This window comes from Festucalex cinctus, chromosome 14, assembly GCF_051991245.1.
Source record: "Festucalex cinctus isolate MCC-2025b chromosome 14, RoL_Fcin_1.0, whole genome shotgun sequence".
In the NCBI taxonomy this organism is placed as follows: Eukaryota; Metazoa; Chordata; class Actinopteri; order Syngnathiformes; family Syngnathidae; genus Festucalex; species Festucalex cinctus.
In genome coordinates, this window is record NC_135424.1 from 15,455,685 (window position 1) to 15,480,306 (window position 24,622).

At 39.6% G+C, this 24,622-nt stretch overlaps 1 protein-coding gene and 1 long non-coding RNA gene across 3 annotated transcripts in view; one reads left to right on the forward strand and one right to left on the reverse strand.

The window, feature by feature from the left end:
- macrod2 (mono-ADP ribosylhydrolase 2) overlaps positions 1 to 24,622 on the forward strand; it is a 417,202-nt gene that overhangs the window by 274,268 nt on the left and 118,312 nt on the right. For both annotated transcript variants that reach the window (XM_077494975.1, XM_077494976.1), the window contains one exon: positions 18,135 to 18,165. In XM_077494975.1, the coding sequence (XP_077351101.1) occupies positions 18,135 to 18,165 (31 nt within the window). The remainder of the gene's footprint in view (positions 1 to 18,134; positions 18,166 to 24,622) is intronic.
- The window catches only part of LOC144001040 (uncharacterized), a 129,742-nt gene continuing 124,609 nt past the window's right edge, over positions 19,490 to 24,622 (reverse strand). The window contains exon 5 of the long non-coding RNA XR_013278360.1: positions 19,490 to 19,638. This is a non-coding gene — a long non-coding RNA (uncharacterized LOC144001040). The remainder of the gene's footprint in view (positions 19,639 to 24,622) is intronic.

The following is a 24,622-nucleotide window of genomic DNA, read 5'->3' on the forward strand; positions in this document are numbered from 1 at the left end:
CTCAGCATGCGCTGCTTTTTATTCATCTTGAAAAATGGAAAGCGGTGGATAGATGGTGTCATAATTCACGGGAGCCACCTGGTGATTCCCTCAGCGGCATTGCCGTTTCCTCTCAGCCAGCTGCTCCCCGTAGTTCCAATCAATCGACAATCCACCATGACCTTGAACGGCGTGTTCCTTCTCTTTGGTCAGAATGTTTGTGGGCAGTGGCGCCCTCGTTATTCCTCCTCATTTAGAGACACACCTGCGCTCTGACCAATACCGTTATGCAGAGCAGCTTTGGGAATTTACGGCATTTAAAGTACATTTTATACTCATAGATTTTCTTTTTGACTGTGACTTTTCTTCCCTCAACTGTTCTTTGCTAGCCAGTTTTGCTCTCTTATTTAGCACTAATCTACGTCGATTAGTTGTGTTTAAAGATGAGGGTATCAAGTAATTGCCCTGTCAGTGTTCATTGCATGGAGGCTTGTAGCAAACAAGCACAGTAGTTCTTAACCTTGTTGGAGGTACTGAACCCTACCGGTTTTCTATGCACATTCACCGAACCCTTCTTCATTAAAAATAGTATTATTATGTGACTGCTGCGGAGCAAAGCACTATCCTAGAAAACGGCCTCGACGTTTATTATAGCGAATTTTTCAGGAAAAAATACGTCCCGAACTGTTGAACGTACCGGCACAATTGAGGTATCAAAAGATGCGGCTCGATCTGACTCGGCAGGCAACCTTTTTTTTTTCCTTCTCGGAATTCTGAGTTACCATGGCGATGCAATTTCCAAAAAACCCCGCCAAAAAGTCCCATAGGAATGAATGGAGAAGAGGGGGAAAAGAGTCACAAATTAAGCACCTTTTTCAAAGCAACGCTGTTCGCACATACATTAACCGACCATATGATTTTTAGCTCATTTTGTTGTAATTTTTCCCATTTAGCATGCTAATGCTAATGTTCGCTTAGCATGCTAATGCTAGCTCAGCAAGCAAATGCTAAATTAGCACGCTAACACTAAGTTAGCATATTAATGTTAAGCTAACTTGGCATGTTAATGCTACTGTTAAGTTAGCATGCTAATGCTAAGATATCATGTTAATGCTAAGGTTACGTTAGCTTAGCATGCTAATGCTAGCTTGCTGACTGATTGAGAGGTAAAGTACACCAACATTTGGCAAACTGTTCAGTGCATTTGGCTTTCCACCTTGCAAGAGTCAGCAGTCGCATCCAAAATTTCCGCAGAAATGTTTCTAGTTTTTTTTTTTTTTTTTCTTCAAATTCAAGATGTAAGTATATGGTTTACTGGTGATTTACAGATAACTGGGGCCTAATTTGAGACCAAATCTTCCAATCAAAGTCGACAATGGCCTGATTATCAAATCAAATCGTCTTTTGTGGAGATATTCACACACACATTGAGTGCTTATCCTGTGGCAGTCCCGCCCTCCCCAATCTCCTCAGAAAATAGTTTGACCCAACAATTATTAATCTTACTCCGTTTCAGTATTTATAATCGCAAGTTCAACACTGAGGTGGACCAAGCCACATACTCTGTTTTTGTAATGTGGAAAAGAACGATGGCCAATTAGGAAGCTACCTGAAGTGTGAGCTGTTGCCGGGCACAGAGGTCCAACAGTTTGTGTTGAGTGTTTGTATAACGTGTCTGGCAAGTCACTAAACCAGAGTTCAGCAGCTACGCTTTCACCTTCTTTGTATTTTTCTGGCAGTCTGGATGCCTTGCGGCACCATGCTGACTCTCACAGATCAATCTTAGCATTATGACAGAGTTCTGGTATGGGGACAAGATAATTGGTGCTGGTCATGTTGTGTGTGTGTGTGTGGTGTCAGATTTAAACATTACTGAAAAAAATTAAGTCTGTATGTGTGTGCTTGGCTTTAACTAGCCAGTAAAGATGTATCGTGTGGGCTGCTTCAGGGTGGTTCTCTTTATGCTCTCCAGTGGCGAAAGTGACCTTTACTGAAGTCCTCTCCACTTGCAGGTCAGGACTTATGAGCAACATGAAGCACCTTAATGGTAGGGATGGGCGGATCGATACCAAAATACTGATATTTCGATCCAGCATGTTCCGTTTTAAGTATTGTATTGATAGATTGTGACCATATGCTTCTTATCTCATTGCTACAGCCACAGTATTTCAACTTTTTGTTGAAATCATACCTATTTGGCAGTGTCAATCAATTTTGTGCATGGCTTTCTTTGTAAAGTCGTCCTACTCTACATTTGCAAAACCACATCTTAAAGCTCTGTTTTTGCATTACTTTGCATTCTGTACAAGGGAGTCTTGCTTTTGGTGGTGTCACAGGTAGTCTGTTATTTGGCCTGGAAGCTTGGTGAAATAAATCTCTTTGGGGATTTAAAGGTGCATGCTTTGATCTGCCAATCCTTCAGATTGCTTTTGCACTCAGCTCTACCGGCATTGCTGTGTTTCAAAACACTGCTTTAGCAGGCTAATACTTTATAGCCGTGTTCCTCACTGAAGTGTAAATGTGACAGAGCTATTTGAAGATGGGGACAAGCCGTGGGGAGCGCTCTCACCGACACTTTCACATCTGTAGCTCCTCCGTATCCCTATGCCAGAAATAAAAAGTTGTGCAATGTGACAAGACAGGTGTATGATGCTCTCACTCCCCTTACAGTTTGTGAGGTTCAGTCTGCTGGTGCTTGGTTGAGTGTGTGTTGGCGCATCTTCTGCGGAGTGAGGGTCTCGTAGTGCATCCTATCCACAATTCATTCCACTGTAATTACCTTCACACTGGGTTTACATCTGACGGCGACTGAGAGTCTATTTCTTCCTAATTCTCCTACAGTTGATTTGAGGCTGGGTGCGCTACTTTTTCTTAAACAGCTTTAGATGCAACTCAAGCCTAAAAATATAAAAATAAAAATGTGTGTTTGCATGTTTTCAACTGTGCTGATCTAAAACTTTTCTGCAGCATCTTTACAAATTCTGTTTTATTTTAGATGAAACGTGATGAACTTATTAGGAAATATACTGCAGTTATGTTGTTATTGTGGTAAATGATTGGGGTTTGCAAGAAGAGATCTTTTAGGGCAATTTCACACTAAGTTGGTCCATCTTAATTAAACCAGTTTGTTTTCCTAGTTGGTGTGGCACATTTAGAATGTGTAATTATGGAAAGTAAGATTTTGTGTATTTTAGTTTTGAAAAGAACGCACTTCGACATCATTTGCAGTAAAAGAGAAAATATTAGTGTTAAATTCGGATGGTCTGTGGTGGGCAAACATTCTTAAAAAAATATATATATAAACGACTGTATGCCGATACTCTAAATGGTTCAGGAACCGCTTCAAACTTAATTGGAATGCAACTTTTTTTAAAGCATTTTCGGCAGAATTGCTCGTATGATAAGGGGTTAAAAAAGCATAACCCTGTTGAAACGCTGTTAAGTTTTCACCTTTTCAAATTCTAAACATGAATGTTTTCCTTTTAATTGTAAGCATTAAGAGAGTAGACAGCTTTGTTTCCTTGTGAACGTAGAAAACTTGGGGTTTTCGTTAGGGTTTGTTAAAGGATTCAAAATGTTTGCAGACAGTGAAAACTCGTCTGACCGTGTTCAAAATTACTTGCGACAAGTAAAAGCGGTCTGTGACCATTTTCAACAATTTTGCGAACCATGCCGAAAACCCCAAATTCTCTATGTTCGCAAGCATTCGCCCCTCAATGAGATACCGGCTTTATCATCCTTAAGATTTGTTAGAGGTTGAATATCAACAGTTGAGACTGAACTCACTCAAAACGCCATTGGTTTTGCACATATGCACTTAAAATGTCGACTGAGCAGGACGTATTTTGTTATGTGAACGAAGAAAATTTGCTAAATACGGCTACATAAAATAGCTATTAAACCTTAAAGGACATAAAATAGGGTTCTTGGGTTTGTTGGGGGGTTTGGCGTTTGGTGTTGATCATTATGGCTAGGATATCAGACCAGTTACAAGCGGATTGATGATTTGTACTATAGTTGTGAAAGCACTCTTAATGACATTCAGCAGCTGTTCATTTTTTGGCTTGCAGTTAAATAGGGCACTAATAAAGCCATTGTCATTGCCTCTAATCATTACTTAAATAGTCAACATGTTCTCATGAGGATTAATTAGGGAGGGATTTCAAAAAGAAAATAACTGTCCTGCATGAGTGCTGAAATAATGGGGAGTCCTCCTGTTACTGTACACTCCATAAACATTGGTGGCATGTTTTACTACTGTAGGCTAGGGATGTAACGCTATCCAAACATCACATACGATATTATCACAATATGAAGGTCACGATACAATAATTATCACGATTTATTTATTTTTTTGTTTTATTTTATTTATTTTATTTATTTTTTTTGGGGGGGGTGGCGGCTATATTTAAAAAAATGACAATATTGTATAAAAAAAAATAAAATAAATGCGTACAATGCATATAAACCACCTACAATCTCTAATAACAATATTGAGGCACTTACTTGGTAATGTAAGCACACATTGATCGCTTCACAAGCAAATTAGGTTCCCCTTCATCTGACAATTAGCATAGATTTTAAACATAGAAGGCCAAAAACATCCCTAATGAAAATTAATTTTCACTAATAAACTAGCCACTAGTGGGTGCTAGAACTGCACAAATGGAAATCAACCTAACTTTTTTCACAAATGTGATCCTTTTAAATATTGTGAACATGATGACGATGATATTGTGACAGTTTTAATATCACGGTATTGCCCTTATCGTGATATCCCTAGTTTTAATATCACAATGTTTCCCTTTATCGTTACATCCCTACCGTAGGCTATATCTTATTTTGAAATTTAACGTCACTGTAGCTAATGGTAAATTTAAGCTTTTTGAAGAATACAAAATAATGTGGTAGTGAAAGAAATGTCCTCCAAAAATCACCTAAATTCTTAGAAGATGCATGTTGGTATGGCCAAAGATGAGCTTCGACAACAGCGTGTCCCTAAAGTCTCCAATTTTTGTTTCATCAGTTAACATTAAAATGCAGTACTTATGTCTGTGCAAGAATAGTTAAGTAATATTTCTGCAGTAACAAAGTTTACTGAGAAAGCTTTGATTCTTGTTCCAGAAATCCATGGCTTAACATAATCAAAAAAATATTAATTCATATTCTCACCTTTGCGGATCTTCTTCCATTAGACACTAAGTCACAGAGCACCTTGTTTCTGCGTAGGTTTGAATATCATTATCTTTAAGCAAGTGCGAGAAACATGGTTAGGTGCACCAGCCTTTGACCATGAGAAAATAAAATAAAAATGGAATTGAGCCGACAGCAAGACTAATAGCTTGCTGTTTGAACCACACGCCCATCTCAGCAAAATGCCTACTCTCTCAAAGTGAGCCATTATACAATTATCAATGAGCCTGACTCGCCTTTGAGCTCGTCCAGCAGTTGCGGACTTAACACCCTAAAAAAGAAATTGAAAAAGTGGTCTGCAGGCTGTCTACCGTTATGCCCAGAATGAGGATGAACCGAGCACAAAGGAGCCTGTCACTCCTCATGTCCCCCCTGTCCCTAATCCCCGCACTCCTGAGTGTGCCATTATCCGAGCTCAGATCTCGGCAGGAGAATGCCCCCCAGGTCTGCGTAGAGAGGGAACTGACCTCCTCAGAGCAACTATGTCCTTGGACCAAAGTAATGTTCAAGGCCTAGAAACACTGGTCGAAAAACTCCCTAAATTGACCTTTAATTTTGTGCTTTGTGAACATTCCCTGAGGGTTTGTAAATAAACAGAATGAAGTCATAAGACATACTGTATGTGTATGCATGCCTACATTTTTTTGCATCACAAAATGTGCAGGCCAGTATATTGAGCAAATATATTGGGTCTGACCTATGTACCACCTACTGGTAATTAGTGTTCGTTGCTCTTACCTCTGGCCAAGCTCAGATGTATTGCTCTACAATGTTGGGAGCTTAAAATTTGTGCATCACTGGGGCCAAGTCTGCCCACGGAATGCACGGATAAGCAGCTCTGCTTTGCATGCAGCTTCTTCACTCTGTGCTATGTATGCATATGAGCATGCCATTTAAAACCGTGGTCTAAATGCTATTCAGTGAGTGGGTTTGAAATCGTATTTACTCAAGGTACTGCAACATATGTAGGTTTTTTCAACCAGTATGGAAAAAGTTGTTGCTCTAAATAGAGAATGCAATTTCTGAAGAACTTGTGTGTGAAGGCTGAGAGGCTGAAAAAAAAATATATAGAAAATGTGGTATAATATTGAAAGATTTGGAATGTTGTTGGAGGCAATGGAAGTATGGTGAATTATATGGAATGATATTGAACAATATAGAAATGATATTAAATTATAGTAATGAGTGTTATATTTTGAAATTTTTTTAATGATATGGACAGATATTGAAAGGTTTTCAGCGATGTGCAATGATGCTGAATGATATTGAATGGTGTTAATTTAATGATATTGAATTAGGGGAAATTATATTGATGAAAAATGTGAAATTTCTGTTATGTGGGAATTGTGGGAATGTTGTAAATTGTTCCCAAGGTGAATTGCATGAACTAAAATTTGGAAGTTTTAATAGGAATGATGGGAGCCCTGTCCCAAACCCATAGCCCTAACCTGAACCACCCGCTTGGAAATGAGTGCGGGATTTTTTTGAGTGAAAAATTCACATGATGAAAAATTTTGAATTTTTGCTATATAGGAATTGGCGGAATGTGTAAAATTGATCCCAAGCTGAATTGAATGAGCTGAACATGAAGATTTTCAATGGTCATGACGGGAATCTGTAATGTTAAATATGTAATTGGGAATGAATGGGGAGTTTGTGAGTGAAATATGTGGAATTCTGGAATAACTGAATTTTTGGGATGTGAAAAATAGAAGCACACTAGGTGTAGATGTTTGGAACACGTTGAAGTTGGAATGGTGAGAATCGGTTGAAAATTGTGGAATGAATAATACATAAGTATAAGGAATAAAATACCGGATGATATATGTTCTATGTAGTCCCACTAGTCTAAATATGGCATTCTGGTTAATATTGTGTTCTGCATTTTTTTTTTTTTTTTTTTTTTAAAACCCTTCTCCTATTGTTGCATCACTGGGATCCACACACACAGACCTTGCATTAATGGTGCTGTGCAAATGGGATGAACTACCATCGTCTTTGAGGAACCAAGTGAAGGGAAGGAAATCACAGACCACGTTAAGCCTCTGTTAACAAAGAGAGTTCATTAAGTCCATTAAATTCCCAGTTGACCAAAACATCCCGGCTCAAAGCCACTGAGTAATTATTCCTGAAGTGAAAGACCACTGAAGAAATGAAAAGAAATAGACCCACAGTGTGCAGTCTACTGAATGCTTTCAAACTGATTTTCATTGTTAACAAAAAAAAAGTAAAATAGTCAGAGTTTTAATTGGAAAATATGTCAAATTTGTGGAAAATGTGTTGAAACTGGCATACTTACCATCCCTCCCAGGGGGGCACTGTTAAACTAGTGCAACTGAATTTGCGGTTTATGTGGTCTCTCCTTAAATAAATCTTACTATGCAATACGACAACATTGGCTGTTATATAGTGCACTGCACTACTGTGTGTTTGGAATCTGTTTGTTACTCAACAAACATCGAGAGTATTTGTAGATTCTCGGGAAATATTTCTGTCCCTTTCTGTACTTATGAATTTGTTCATGTATTGTCTTTCATCACTGTTGTGCTGTTGTCACTGCACAGTAGGATGCCTGCATAGTCAAAATAGTCTCCATCTGTTGGTCATTAATTTCTAAACTCTTAGAAAAAATTGCTTCTCATGCTGGGATTATACTGCAGATAACTGCTGAATATCGATTCGGGACTTGTATATATCTGCCAGTTTCATAACACATTTTAAATGTGTGAAATGATCCCAAACTTGAGGCTTTCTGTCTTTTGCCCTCTCTTTCTTCCTGGCTCATGTTAATTGCTATATAAGTCTGCAGTAACAGCCCATTTGGGAAAATTATTAACCCAAAATACTGTGATACAGCGAAAATTATGTAGGTACAGTTTAAAAATATGAAAGTGACACCGCAAAAAGTGGATGGGAGCTGGATTAAGTACTTTGGCTTAATACTGTATTTTACAAAATGAGAATCTATCTAAGGTCAGCAATCTGAGCAGGAAACCCCAGACTTCCCTGTCCCAGGCCATCTCCCCCAGCTCCATAAGAAGGGCGTCAAGGTGGCATTATAGGTCTAGAACTGCGCCAATGTCTCATCGTTTTGACATGTATGTAGTATCTGTCTGCCCAGGGTGGCAACCAGGATTTATAAATGGATGCCAGAACTATCTCACTATCTCATCTCAATAACTGGCGTGTCCTGTTTTGACGGAGTAGTGGTTATACTGAGTCACTACCACATGACTAAGCTCCTTACTCAGATCACCTACAAGGGAAACTAAATTACATCACTTGTATTTACTATCTTGTCTGTTCAATGGCTACCCAGTGATGATTACTGTAAGTGTTGCATGGTAAGATTCACCTTTTTGGACAATCTCTTCGATCTGATACAGCAACCATGGGTTCCATATTGACAAGTGTTGATCGAAATTATGCCCATAAAACAATGAGGAGAAGCAGTCATAGCTGGGCAAAACTGTCATTTCATCGACCTATCATTGACGCACAGCTTTCGCCGATTGCTTCCACATTTCCGGCGAGTGCTTTGCGTGAAGCCTCGTAAATATACACAAGACTGAGGACAGTCTGTACTGACCCAGATCGACGGATGTAAACCTGCTGAAAGGTGGGCATCCGTCAATGACGGCCGAACTGTTTTGCCCAGCTCTGGAAGACGTAATAAATGGCAGACTACAACATTCAGTGCAAACAAGTAAAACATAGTGTTCCTTCCTACCAAATGCAAAATAACCTGCTACATGGGCTGGCCAAATCATTTTTAAAAGTACATCTTGCCATGCATTGATTAGTATGCAATGTTCAGCATAAATGCATTTCACCCAAAGGGGTGCACTACATCAAATCTCCACGTGTATGCAGTTCTGTCGTTTCAAATTTCAAAGTGGGCTTGGGACTTTGAAGCCCCTTTTTTGAAATGGCAATTTTGAAATGTTGAAGGAGGCCTTGAAAGGAAAAAAAAATGTTTAATTAGTAGCCTCACAACAGAAGTGTGTCACAGACGGGCTTTCACATCGCTAGACCACAGACCTTTTTATTATGTGATTAAACAGGTTGTTGAAGTTGATTTATGGATGAAAATGAAAGCAATGTCTCATGAAAATGCTTCGTAATGACTTTACTATTCATTTTGATCAAGCGCCAGGGAATCATCTCCGACTGTAGGACAAATCACGGGCCTGTATTTGAGGATTAACGATAATTCTAACCGTCCATCTCCATATGCTGCTAATCTGCCCTCAGATATTTTGAAGCATGATATGAAGTGTTTCATAATCATCGTGAGTTTTTAATTACGGTGATTTAGCCCGTGGTTGTTGTTTCTGCTCCATTAATCAAATGGTGATGTGGAAGACAGTTTAAATACATTTAACACAACAATCAATTCAGCTGTCCCCTCTCGTGTGAAAAGGAATTAACAGAAAAAATATTGTAATTAAATAAGCGTCTTAATGGTTTCTTTCTTGCTCCATGCGCTGGTTCCTTTATATTTATATTATTTTAATATATAAGTACAGTATTTGCTAAATATCCAGGGATGAACACAAATTTCTATGGAGCACTTTAAGGTACATAAAGTCATATTTGGGCACAGTAGGTTTTAGCTTAATGTAATATGTATGAAAAATGTCTGCGTCTGCGCAATTGCACTATTATTATTTCTTTGGTCTTCCTGGGAAAACCACAAGAATGAGAGGATGTCATTTGCTCATACAAATGAACCATCACCATGCAAAATAAAAAATAAAAAATGTCTACACAGATCTGTCGCTGTAGAGGAAATCCGATATGGATATTTGACAATCCACATGGGTGCTTTTTTTTTCCTCATACATTTTATCTTCAGTCTTTCAGAGCAAGGCATTTTCACTTTGAGATCCCTATGAAATACCACGTAGATAGATGCAGAGTAAATCCTCACAGTCCCTGCTTTGATCCTTTTTTTATGCCCACCTATAACTTTGTCTTCCAAAATGCAAATTAGAAATAACTTCAAATGCTACATGCCATGTACTAATATTCTACATTTACATGAAGCACTCATTGGAATAGTCACAGTGGCCTCAAGCATTTGGCAAGGATTAAGGAAGTGAACAGTGTTGTCGTCTTTCTTTAAGTCGCTCCTACGTATCAGCATTCAATGATGTATTTATTTATTTTTTTTAATGTGCAGTATACTTCCATGGCTCTTGTAACAAATAAGCATTTTACAGACCATTCTAATTATGTCAATGTGGGAAGCACAGTAAATGTACAGTTCAAAGCTTTTTAAAGGATTGATTTCCAGTCAAAATCCGAATTCTTAAAAATTTATATATATATTGATTTTTATATATATATTAGGGCTGTCAAAGTTAAAGCGTTAATAGATTAATTAACCAAAGAAAAATTTTGCATTAATCACGTATTAACGCATGTTAATCGCACTATTTTTTTGGACCACACTTGAGCCTTGAACGTAACCGCGGATGGTTACATTGAAGGCTGTGCAGGTCAGTGATTAGGTCAATGCACGGCATTTCCTACGCCTGTTGTCCTAAAATGAGGGGAGTGACTCCAGTTGGTGTGCTTGGTGGTAAATTTCACTTTAAAAAACACCCCGATGGGGTGTTTGCGTTTAATTAATAATTGCTGAATTACACCCAATTGATATGTTGCTGTTACGTTTTGAGCAATACACGCAATGCATACATGCATTTAATCAGTGTTTGCAAATGATAGATAATGAAATGCTTTATGTCAAAATATTACGGTATTTTGTATTTTATATTGCGTGAATACGCAAGTAATTTAGCTGTTTAATCGTGATTAATCAGATTAAAAATGTTAATCGTATGACAGCGCTTATATACATATATATATATATATATATATATATATATATATATATATATATATATATATATATATATATATATATATATATATATATATATATATATATATATATATATATATATATATATATGTGTATGTATGTATGTGTGTGTATAGTAACATTTGTTTTCACATGAGCACACTCATTCTGCTATGATTTATAATCATACCTTCTATCTGCAAACAAGCTAGAAGGGTTTAAGCTACAGGCGCAGCACCCTGGGTCCAGTTCTATTTGCTCATTCAGCCGAGACGAGGTGCTCCCCCAGCAGAAGTCACAGTGGCCATGAAAGGTTTTCTTCGCTTTACCTGCCAGCTCATAGCTTGTTTGCAGCATCTCGTTCACATTCATTCATGGAAAGGTGGCAACTACAGCTGCACTGTTGCACTTTGCCTGCGGTTGAGCCGTCTTTACTGTTCTGTCCTGCTGCTAAACAAATGACTGGATGTTGCAGGGTGCAGTAGTGATAGTGGTGCTACAGTTATGTTGCTGTACGAAAACAGTCAATGCATAACACTGGTCCTACAATAAAGTCAATAAATCATTGCTTTAATTAGACAATCTGCACAATGTTATCAAGGACGCATCTGCTGAGGAAGGACGCATCTGTACTTGCTCCTGCACTCGCTCGTGAATCTAACTACTTGTTGATTTTTGCATTGGGATTTTTAACTACATTGTTGCAGAATGCCTGGCGGAAAAAGAGCTGACGAGATTGAGGAGATAAAATCTTCTCTTAAAAAACTCAGTGGAATGGTTGCCGAATTACTTGAAATGAAGAAGAGCATTGAGCCACTTCTTCAGGAAATACAGCACTTGAAGAAAGAGACACAGGAAAAAGATCGACGCATTGTTGCCTTGGAACAAAAAGTGGATGATTTGGAACAAAATCTTCGTATCAACGATGTGATAGTCACCGGTATCAAGATCAAGCCGCGCCGTGGCCCTTTGAGAGCTGCGGCTAGCACGAGCACGGAAGATTCTGACCAATATTCAGGGAACGAGACTGTGGAACAGCAAGTGACACTTCAACTCAGAGATTTGGGATTAACTGTTGATCCTGCGCACATTCCGATGTGCTTTTCGCTTCCAACTGGAGGGACACGACCACCGGCAGTTCTGATCAGGTTTGTTGACAGAAAGAAAAAGATTGCTCTTCTGAGAGACCGTCACAAGCTTCGTGGGAAACATGTCTACATCAACGAAAACCTCACCAAAAGAAATGCTGACATCGCCAAAAAGGCTCGACAAATGAGAAAGAATGGACTTATCGAAAGCACGTGGACAAAAGACTGCCGAATTTTTATTCAAACTAAAGATAACTCTGGTCAACTAAAAACACGAATCGTGAAAGGAGCTGAGGAATTGGCAGCGCTTGAGAGACAACAGTAATTCACAATATCACAACAACAACAACAACAACAACAACATCACTAATTACCCAAAGCTGGAGTTGTATATGATTATTTGCTGACTTTGCCAAGGCTAACTCTTGTTTATACACCTGCATTGATAACATGTATTGCTGTTCCCGTTTGAATCTAAATATTGTCTGGCTCGAATTCCGTTTGGACATTTGTACTAACAGTCAAGGCTACATGATAAGGCTGTATTGTGGCTCCAATGAATCTGCTGTCAATACGCAAAATGGGGGTTGGTGGTCTGGTTCCTGGAATTTGGCTGGCGTGGGCCGCTCTGCTGGGTGAGCTAGGCTGGGCAGCGCACAGGAGTCATCAGATCCACAACATGCTAGCAACCAGTGGTGCTACCTGACCAGAATCGAGTGCTGAAATTGCTTGAAAGCAATGGGCCGAATGCAAGCCGATCTACTCTTCTGGAAAGCACAACATGTGTGAAAGCTGATCCGAGGTCAGCGAAGACCCTACTGGTGAAAGAGAAGAATTGCGCTTACCTTGGCTGCTCGCCTGGCGGGGTGGGCCTGCTGGTGGCGTCTGGGGACCGACTCACCAGTGCCAAATGACTGGGACTAGCCACAATCTACACACGGACATTCAAGATGAACTGAGCGAGCAGTGTCTGGGATAGTATGGGATGGATAACGATAAAAATTTATGACTATTCTAAATAATGTATATGATTGATGCGTTATAGTAATGGGTCGATGGGGACGGGTCTCGAATAAGCTTCGGCTTCTACCCGTCAGCCCTTCTTTCGGATGTCAATGTTGCAAATGATGTGATTGATGTAAGCTGTAATGTGTCCGAAAGGAAAAAATGAATAAACTAAAAACTAACTAAACTAAATGTTAACATATTAAGGAAAATATGGGTGTGAATAATTGTGCGCATCAATGGCACCGAGCCAAAACCTTGTACCTCAGAAATCGTCAGGAGACCTCAAAAACGGCATTGCAAGCCATTTTCATCAATTTGGATTGGTCAATAATTTGTAAAAAAAAAAAAAAAGACAGCCACTCATGTGGACTGACCAAGTATAGATTTAAAAAAAAAAAAAAAAAAGTTAGATTTGCCAAATTGTGACTTATGAGATTTTGGCCCAACACCAGCGATACAAAAAAATATGTGGAATTGCCTGAAGGTCTCTACGCTGTATCTTTTCACCTCCATAAAGAAAGTTGCAATCTGTGTAGGTGGAAGCAATGAATGAATATGGCAGTACCTACCCACAGAATGAATCATTTTGTCCATGACTATGTGCTACTCGCGCTAACTCACTTCAAAAGTGGCCTTAAAGGGTCAAAATGGTAAAAAAAACAAAAATAATGGGAACACAAATCAAGTCATGCTTATAATAATCACACTGTCTGCCTTTTGTCATTGTCCATGTGAGCTAAATAAGTGTGCAGAAGTGCTGAGAGGAAAGGTGTGTTCCACTTTAAAATGATGTGATAGATTCGGGAGGAGCCACGGAAACAGAATAATTTCCCAAGTGACCAATTTCTGAGCACTCCCTAAGCAAAGAGAATCATCAACAAGGCAACATGTCAGGCGCAGCCTCATGCCAACGTGGGCCGACATGCTGACTCACTTCTAATGAGCAGCCGCAGATAGAAATAATAACCTGAAGCAGGAATCATAGGTCATGACTGTCTATAAACTGCTGCCTGTTCTAATTAACTCTGGACCTTAACACAGTGTAAGCATATCTACAGGTATGTACTGTATGCTAACAACTATACAGTGCACTGTTGTTTGCAAACAATGAAGAAAAGTAGGTTGTGCTTTACTTAGCGTACTCTATTGAACAACATGACTTCTACTTGTATTTACCGGGCATGTTCCGGTGTGATAATGGTGACAATCTTTGGATCACATGGCTCTGAAACAAGATATTGTTCTTCACAGATGTAATGTCATATGTACAGTACTATATGTCATTGCCTCAGCTTTTCATGTTTTCAAGCTTTTCATGAAACATTTTGGCACAAATTGAAGACATTGACATGATGCCCTATTAGCGAAAATACATTGACACAACTAGCTGAGAATTTGTTTAGGCTTAAGGCAAATACGGTCAATATTGCAAATATTTTAAGTTACTGACTCAATCAATGCAGTTGTTTGTGTTGTTTCGGGTATAGTTGGACTATCTAAAAGTAGCAACATTTCACTACATTAAAGGGACAGTATGTACTATTTAGCACCATCTAGTGGTGAACTAATAATTCATTTATTTTAAAAACTAAGTTCATTTCAGTAATACAAAAACATGGTGCTTCACATCAACATATTTTTATGTATATATTTTTATATAATCACAGGTCTAGTCATCGCTAATTTCTCAACAAGCCTTACAGGCCGGCATCTTTCTGTTACGGATACCAAAAGGAGAAGAACTCGTGAGCGTAGTGGACCACCTCTTACCTTCCACAGTTGGGGCCTGGTGTTCGTCACTGAATCCCATGATTTGGGCTGCCTCCGCTTTGATATCGCTAGCTTTTGCTAGCTTCTCCAGCTAGTTGCAGCCACTCTTGTCAGCTGCTCCAGCTAATTCTTGCTAGCTGCTCCAGCTAGTTGTTGCAAGTCGCTCGTTAAAGTACTGCTGATTGTCAAACACACACCAAAGTGGGGTGAAATTTGGTCTAGCCACTCCAGCTAGTTCCTGCTAGCCATTCTTGTTAGCTGCTCCATCTAGTTCTTGCTAGCCACTCTTGTTAAAGTACTAATGATTGTCACACGCACACAAACACACACAGACAAAGGTGGGGTGAAATTTGTGGCAAGGACCACTCCATCTAGTTCTTGCTAGCTGCTTCAGCTAGTTCTTGCTAGCTGCTTGTTTAAGTTAAAGTACCGCTTATTGTCTCACTCACGTGCCTAAGTTCGGTGGAATTTGTTCTAGCCACCCCAGCTAGTTCTTGTTAGCCGCTCTTTTTAATTGCCTCAGCTAGTTCTTGCTAGCTGCTCTTGTTAGCCGCTCCAGCTAGTTCTTGCTAGTCACTCTTGCTAGATGCTCCCGCTGCTCCTGCTCGCCAAGCTGCACAATCGCTCGCTTACTCCAATAAAAATTGGCACCATAGTCCACTTCCTGCAAAATTGTTTCATTTTATTAGGTCACCACTAGAAGGCACTACATACACACAGTCCCTTTAAATGTGACATTTCATCATCTCATTGATTAACGTTAAAAATGCACCCTTTTTGGGTTGGGTTTGTTTTATATTATTTTAATTGATCATGTACCTCAATTGTAAAATATTTGGGAAAATGCTACAGGCAGAGCTCGGCACCGCATTAAAACAATGGCCATGTTTCATCATCCGTTATTTGTGTCAGAGTCAGACGGTCATCTGGAAAGGTCAACGCTACTTTAAAAGATTTAAATCTCCCTACAGAAGAAAAATGAGCCTTGACAGGTGGAACCTGAGAACTGGTAAATATGAATACAAACAGAAGCACATTCCTCTTGGCTTAAAAGAATGTCAAATTGACATAATGGGTTTCAAAGTGGGGAGAAAAAAGAAAAATAGATATTCTCTTCACTCGTTTATTTTACTATAGGATAGATTTAGAACATGTAACCTTTAACTTTCAATCCAGTGACTTTAACAAGGAAATGTGGCTGAAAAACGGTGTTATTATTTTAGCGTTTGTCATTTTGCTTACTCTGAAGAGTACTTTTGTTAGGGCAGTGGAGTATGATATCTCAATCACATTCAACATTCATTGTAAAATGAAATATATTTTGAAGGGTTGGTTTGTTTATTAATATAACATATCCGTCCTCTTGCAATTATGTTGCTTTTCAAAATGGTTTGCATTGCTGGACAGTTAAACTAAATTGATTGAATTGAATTGGGATATCGGTGAAGGCAACGTTTGTTCTATTCATTCCGTGGCGGTGCCCCGCCATTCCCAAATCGTATCCGCCGCTCCTTCGAATTTTCCAAAATAATGGTGCAACCAAATCCTGTGCAGTGTGACCAACTGTAAAAGTTAGCGTAGAGCCTTGAAGACCAAAACACCCCTCCCTTGACAAAGGTCTACCAATTTTTCACAACCCAAAGTTATCCTGCCACCGCTGCTGAAAAAAATCCTAGAGGAAACACTGGGTGAAGGTGTTTATTTTGTCTGCAGGTGGTAATGAGCAAAATACACCAAATTACCCCGGGTTTACACCGGTTGCGGTTGCGGTGCGGTTGCGGTGCGTTCCGGCGACGCAAGCAATTAGATTCCATTCATTCGAATGGTGCAGTTTATACCGCTTGCATGTGCGTTGCGTGTCGACTGCGTCTTAGCTGCGGCGTGCCGCAGCCCTTCCACAAGGATAGCCTATTTTCTATTTTTGCCGGACGCCGCAGCGGTAGGCCTCCGGCAAATGGCAAGCTATCACAAGACACATCGAGCGGGACAGGAAGACCGACGCAGTTTCAAAATAAATTTCCGGTTACCTTTCAAGATAAAACACTCGCCAGCTCCTATTTCACAAGCATGCAAGCAAAACGTGATGTGGGCGTCGACGGGCCTGGAGTTAACGTGCGAGGTGCTCATTCACGGTTTAGACACCAGCGAACATGGACGAGGAGAGGTTTATATTGGAGGTAGAAAGCCACAAAATAATAAAAGTCCACCTCTCTTTCTGCTTCTCTGTTGAGCACAGACTTTCTGTGTGTTTGTCGTTGTTTTTAATGCCACATGATCGCGCGCGGTCACGCGAGACACGGCGGGAAGTGGTCGGCGACGGAGCTGCCGGACCGCAGTTGTGCGGAGCCGGTGTGGATTGGCCAAAAAATTGACGCGTCCGGAGCACGCAGTCAAGACGCACCGCAGCCGCACCGCACACGCAACCGGTGTAAACCCGGGGTTAGTTGCCAGTTCTTTCTTTAAAACTGCTATGTGTGAGTGTTAAAAAAGAAAAAAAGTTTGTCTTTATTTATGAAGAAATGGTCGTTGCAAAATAACGTATAACATGCGTCTTAAGTATCATTGTATATGTGTTGTAATTGCCACCATTTTAAAAGCAAAAACAAGCCGCAGCCCTTTTTGCTTACTATTAGAGTAATATATTTAGTGTGCTAGTATATTAGTGGTTGTAATATTAATCCATTAGTTAGATGCTTGTGACATTTTGTTATGTGTGTCATTTATTAATGTTTTAGCTGCTCATTATGAAGAATGTAGGAACCAAAACACAACTTCAGCTGCTTTTGAGGACAAATGGAACTTTTGAATAAGAAAAAAAAATCGCTTTACTGTTTATTAATATACTTAAAAAGATAAATGTGAAATAGGGATGCTCGGTGCAAGGCCTATGTATCATAATATATTTGCCGACGCAAGTAAAGAATAATGGAACTATTTTAAGCTATAAAGCCACGCTTGAATAATATGTCTGCTGCAAAGTGCTACAAAGCAAGAACTATTGGTCACTTTTTGGAGAAGGGAAGCAGAAATATGCGTCGCCATTCCTGTTTAGCTTGTGAGGAAACATTTGTATGTAAAAACATGTTCATGTTGGTCCTTTTTCTTGTGATTTTTGGAATTCAGCAGAAGATTTGTCAGTGTCCGTTATAGTGACTTTGTTGAATTGCGTCTCATGCTTGCTTACTCGGAATGTGCTCTGACCAATATTTCTTTGTCTTATTTTACAGGCCTTCCCGTGTATCTCCACAGGAATCTATGGTAGGATTGTCATTATTTATTAATTTGTGCATTTGATGTTTTTTTTTCTCTTTATAAAAGAGCTTCATTAAGATATTCTGCAAACATTATGTACCTTAAATTACAAATGTGTTTGTAACATTTAATATTAATACTAAAATTTGATTAGTTGGTATATTTAATTGAGTATGTTGAAACATTCAAACCAGCTCACCTGAGACCATGTGACAAAGCCTTGAATTAGGCTAACCAAATGCCTCGTGGGACCAACTGACCTCAAATGAACTAACTGCACTGTGCTCATTAAGCAAGGCATATTTGCTAAGATATGTCAAGCCTGTTGACAAAATGCTTTAAACTCATCTTACTTACCAAAAGGTTCTCTAACATAGTGACTATTGACAACTATTTTCCCATTTAGATATTATACACCTACTGTACAGTGCAATTGGCATGGAGATTTATTTTTTAACAGAAGTTCACCAATGAAGTGCTGCTATCAAGATATTTCTCATAAATTAATAGGAATAATTTATAACAAATATGCCATGTTCTCCAAAATACTTGCCTTTCTCAAGGTTTCAATAAACTCAGTGTGAATGCTAGTAACTGTTAAATAGGATCTGGCACGTGTAATTGTTAGCACAGTCATATTACAAGTGGTTTGGTGATTTGATCACTCTTTATTAGCAGAACATTATGTTGTACCTGTGGGCCAAACACTTTTCCCTCAAGCTATCCTTTCATACATTTACAGCAGCCGCAATGCATCGGTAAGCAACAGTTAGATCAAAACAAGAACACATCTCATGCCTCATTGGCATGTCATCCATAATGTGTGTAAATATATATATTGGTTTGGTTGGTTATTAAAAAGATGTAGACCCTCGTTTGACATCAGAGTCTAAGCATCTCACAAAAGTGAATAGGCCCCTCAAATTTGCATAAATGAATGATGATAAATGACAGTAGCTTGTGTAACTGATTAAATACAGTGTTCACCTCAAACTAATTCAATACACAGCCAGAAATATCTGCTGTCAACAAAAGTGAGTACACCCTAAAGTGAAACAGTCCACATTGGGTCGAATTTGCCACTTTCCCTCCCTAGTATTATGTGACTCATTAGTGCTGCACAGTCTCGTGTGTGAATAGGGACTAAATATGTTAAATTGTGTGTTATCGCTCTCACACTCACTAATAGTGGACGCTGGAAGTTTAACACATTCATTGCCAGACCAGCAAAAAAATTGACATCTTTTTCCGTCAATGGCAGTGAATGAGTTAATATGGCACCTCATGGCAAGAATTCTCTTCGGATCAGAAAAAAAATGCTATACAGTACATAAAGATGGCCAAGGTGGTATGATTGCCTGAGGACAGGACAGGTTCCACTCAGAACAGGCCTCGCTGCGGTCGATCATGTTCAGAGCTCATCTTTGGATGACTGGTGTGGGGTCAGCCTGTCACCATCATCCTACAAGGAGGCGTCTTCTAAAGAGGATAGATAGTACACAAGAAAGTCAGCAAACAAGCGGACAGGACATAGGTTACCCAAACTGTTTTTTTTGTGGTCTGATGAGGCCACTTATTTTGCTCAGATGGTGTACTGCATAGCAAGCGGTTCAGAGTGCCCTATGATTGGCTGGCAACCAGTTCAGGGTGTACCCCGCCTACTGCCCATAACTAGCTGGGATGGGCTCCGGCACCCACCACGACCCTTGTGAGGAGCAAGCGGTTCAGAAAATGGATGGATGGATGGTGAGATGTACAGGTGGAAGAAGATTTCAGTTGCATTCTGTGAAGTCCTAGTTACCTCCATGCCCAAGAGAGTTGAGGCAGTGGTGGAAAATAATTGCAGTCATACAAAATACTGACCAAAAAAAAAGGTAAAAAAAAAAAAGTCAGTTTGAGGGCTGGAGTGATTCGATGATATCTTAGTTGCTCTGCTCCTGCAATTCCTGTCATAAATGTCTTGCAGAGACAGTAGAGTTGATCTTCAGCTTTGTTCTACTGCTAGGATCACTCTCTGGAGGGCATGTCAGTACTGATTCATGTTAGGATCCCTTCCACGGTCTCAGAGTGGTTAAAGAAAACAAAACTTCCTCAGCTTTTTCTATCTCAGTGTTAACTGTTTGGTCTTGGCTAAAATTTAGTCTGCAGATATTGTTTTTTTTTTTTTCCAAAAATACGAGTACCCAGGTACTTGAAGCTCCTTGCAATCCGTTAATGTTGGTGTCTGCTAAAACAACACGATCAACTTCTGAGTTGAGTTTAGAACTTTTGAGACCTTTCAAATGTGTAGCATACAGGGGAGTCCTCGAGTTAAGTCGCACGTGACCTTCGTCGTGTTGACTTTACAGTGCCCGTGCCTCGTCCGTGGCACCTTCTTTTTCGTTAATTTCCCACATTAATCATGCCATTTTAAAGTTTTTGTTTTGTTTTGTTTTTTTAAAAGGTTGTGTTGTTGTTGCCTCCAGGAACAGGCGTCCATTGAGCAGGTTAGCCTCTGCCGTCCATCAGCAATGAATATTCGTGCGGAAACATGAAATATTAGTTCCGGCTCTTCATTTTTTAAAATACTGTAGAAAGTATTTTGATGTAAATAACTTTAATGTTCAAATCCGACTTAAGTCGAAATTTGGGAACCATCGGCAGTGTAAGAATGAAACTCGGCCGTAACTTGAGGACTCCCTGTACATACCAACTCTACTCTATGCTGTCGTCAGATTTTGTGTACAAGATACTACACACAAAAGACCATGATTACTTGCAGAACTTGTGCTGTTAAACAGCTGTTTTGGTGCAACACATACATTCATGTCAGCGGGGTGGGGGTTGATCATTGTTGTTACTGTATGCTGCTGGTAAGGGCATAGCTTATTGCAGTTCACTGTGTTTATTGTGGTGTCGAGTGCTGCACTGCCAGTGGGGGCCCGTCATAGCGCTGTGCCAGACGCCCTTACTTCAAAGTACAAGGCAGTGCCGAGCCAAGCGTGTTGCTGAGGGGAGGTATTAAAGCCTGTTCAATAAATAAACAGCTTAGCACTTCCCATAACTGCATCTCCACAGAACAATGCAGCTGATTAAGGATGAAGATCCAAACACAGCAGAGGGCAAATAGAGGATGGATTTTTAAAGAGAAACTATAATATAGTATCTAAAGTGAAGTATTCTTTTGTTCATATATTTTCTCTCTGATTCTTGAACTACGATGCTCTGAAAATGGTTCTAACCTTTTTGGCAAGCTTTTGGCAGTTTTTGTACATTTTAGACCAGTGGTCCCCAACCACAGGGCTACATAGAGGCTGATCCCCCCCCCCCAAAAAAAAAAACAGATGCACTTAACTGAGCCGCTGTCAAAATCCTTGTCTCGATCAAGTGATACAGGAAAAAAAGTCAGCGCACAAAAATGAGCAAAAAGTCTTTGGTGAGCTTCATGGAAATGGAAAAAAAGCCCATTTGATGAGAGAGAAGTCAAGCCTGCTCTGTCTAATTTGTGTCACAAAGGCTCACAAATGAGACAATGAAGACGGAAGCAAATTTATATTCCTTGTGAGTGAAAATTAATCTTCTCAATGCCTCTGAGGGTTGACAGAAAATTGTTTTTGTTTGGGTTTGGTTGTACGTTTATGCACGGTTTTCAGCACAGCTCAAAGCTATTTTACGATTTACCAAAGGGAAAAACGTTTTGGCCATCTGTAGTCTCCTGAGTTAGGGTGACCACTGACAAGACATCCCGTTTTTAATCCGGGACCTGTATAATTTAAAAAATTGTACAGTGTAGTTTTAACACCTTCATTATCTAAAGGATATGGATGTTTGGACTTCTGTCTTTTTTGGAAACCATTTTTAAACCTCTCCGTCTGTTGAACTGAAATAACAACTGCACCCATATGCCGGTTAAGCATAAACGCTTTCATACTTGAGCTTCTGTCAGAAAACATTCTACTCCTAACACTTTGACAGAAAGAATCAGGGACATCTTATCCAAGATATTTGTGTTAGTAAAAACAGATTTGTCAGGAACGCCGATTGCCAACTGACACTTGCCCCTCTATATTCCAGAGGACTCAGTCACCATTGACAGATTATGGCAGAGCAGCAAGGTTGGGTGTAACATTGGGGCACAGGGGGGTACCTTCCCACACATGGGAAGAAAAATGAGGGCTCACACTGGGCTGACAGTCTAATCCCTCAATCAGGCCCATTAACCACAACAGAATTTCAGCATGGACAGCGTGTTGGAAGTACCACCCGTAAACAAACTGGTACCCACTGTGGGCCACAGGGTCACCTAGCATGATAGAGGTTATTAAGTGTTACTCCTGTTTGTACATCAATCACAAACATGTGACCCGAGTTTAAATGGATTATTCCTTCCAAGGTGGAGGTGCTTCTTAATGTCTCACAAGATCAGTGCCAAAAATCAGCTGCCTATTCTTAGAGAGGTCGTTTTGTCTTGACTTGTATTTTTCCCGCCTTCATTCACACAGGCTTCAAAACCAGCAAAGCTACATAACATAAAATTGCTCTTTTAAAGATGGGTCGTGGATAATTTACTCTTGGCGCGATCTCATCTTTGCTGCTGCTGAAAAGCATTTTTGGAGGCATCTGCTCAGATCAACTCTAGCAAGAGAATGCCAATGATAGTATGCAAAAGCAACATCAACAACAATGTATCTGCATTTATAACACAATGGAAGCATTGAGCTGACCTCAGTGCAGCATTACTGCTCCTCCTCATCAGACATACATTATATGTATGTCTCTGTTTACTGTTCAACCTCCATCTTGTGTCTCAGTGTTAAATCTGAGGACTGTTGACAGAGATGTACCACTGACTGGGGTGATATGCGGGTGTAATCCACCCAAGCTGGACTGGATTGTCCGTGCTGCCATTCTCCACATCTGTCCAGATCAAAGGTGTTAAGCGTTAAGGATTCTTTCCTCCAGCCCAGCATCACACCAGCAGTCTTCATTCCTCTGGGATTAAGGAAGCTTGGAGACATTTGTGACACCTTATCTTTCAACAGTGTTATCTTGCCTCTTGTCGCCAGTGATGGCCAGGCAGGTTCACTCCTTCTGGCAAAACCGAGAGTTTACGACAATGAGTTTACCCTGGGTGGGAGAAGCACAGATATATCTAGAAAATAGAATTTAAGCAATCAGGCTTTTTGAGGTCGATTAACGATCAGAGGTTTTGAAAAAAAAAAAATCATAATTGATCACTGATTCGATCAGAAGATGGTGTAATATATCTATTTAATCAGCTATTATAGTTACTCTACATCCGACTCCCATCATAGTGAAAATACATTGGTGAAATTTTAAACCCCCCAAAAATATTCAAAAAAGCACTGATAAACATTGTTTACAGGATCTCCTTCTCTGACATTAATGAAAAACAAATACATGAATATTGTCAGATATTCATGTGGCCATGGTTTTGGCTAAAACTATCTTAAAAAAATAAAATAAAATAAAAAATAAAAATAAAAAAAGCCTACGTCTGCTCCTTTTTGGCTCATATTGGAATCTGGCAAGTGTTGTAAATTCTGGCGACTACAGACCACAATTATCTTTTGTGTCCTACACTGATGAACCATTTTTTTTACCTGGTGTCTATGTGATGTAGTAAGCACATTTTCTAAGTGTTTTGTCTCTGGTATAGCTTCACAGATTTGGCCCTATCGACGCAAAACTGTATTGACTTGTAATGTAATAGCGAACATTCAATTAAAACAATGTCGGCTTTGAAGTAACAATTCTATCGACCATTCAGCAAACAGCAGCGGGTCATAGACAATATAGACAATGACTGGTGCTCAAGAGTTAAAACCCTTTTTTTTTTTTAATGGAAATGCCACCCCAAAAAAGGGTTCTGTACCAAATATAACAGAAATGTAGTGCTCGTGAAATGGGTTTCAAGTGAATCTATAATGTGTCCTCTATGTAAATAGGAGTTGTGGGCTTTTGCCCATGCGCCAAAAAACACCTACCCCACCTCACATCAAATGAGGAAGGATGCTCTCAAGCATCAAAAAGGAATTATGTAAAATTGTCTAGCTGGAAAAACAACTAAATCTACTTTGATGTGCTTATTGCTGAATAACTGTATGTAAGTGGGCTGTTCTGAATTTGTCTCACTGTTACGACCACTCCAGGGTATACCCTACCTCTTGCCCAAAATCAGTTGGGACAGTCTTCAGCTCACTTGTTATTAGGGTAAGCACAGCTACAAGTACAGCTGAGTATTATTGGATGTCAAGGTTAGCATTAGCTAACAGTGTTAGCTTTTGCAAAGAGCATGCTTAATTGCTCAGTAAAGTCGATGCGGTTGTCCTGAGGGGGGACATGATTTGCAATGATGTTGCACATACAGAACAGGGATCCGAACACTAATTGAAAGTGTAATTTAGTGGTTGTCTGAGGAGGTGCTGACTCCATGAAGGAAATTGCAATCTATGTTGACTTG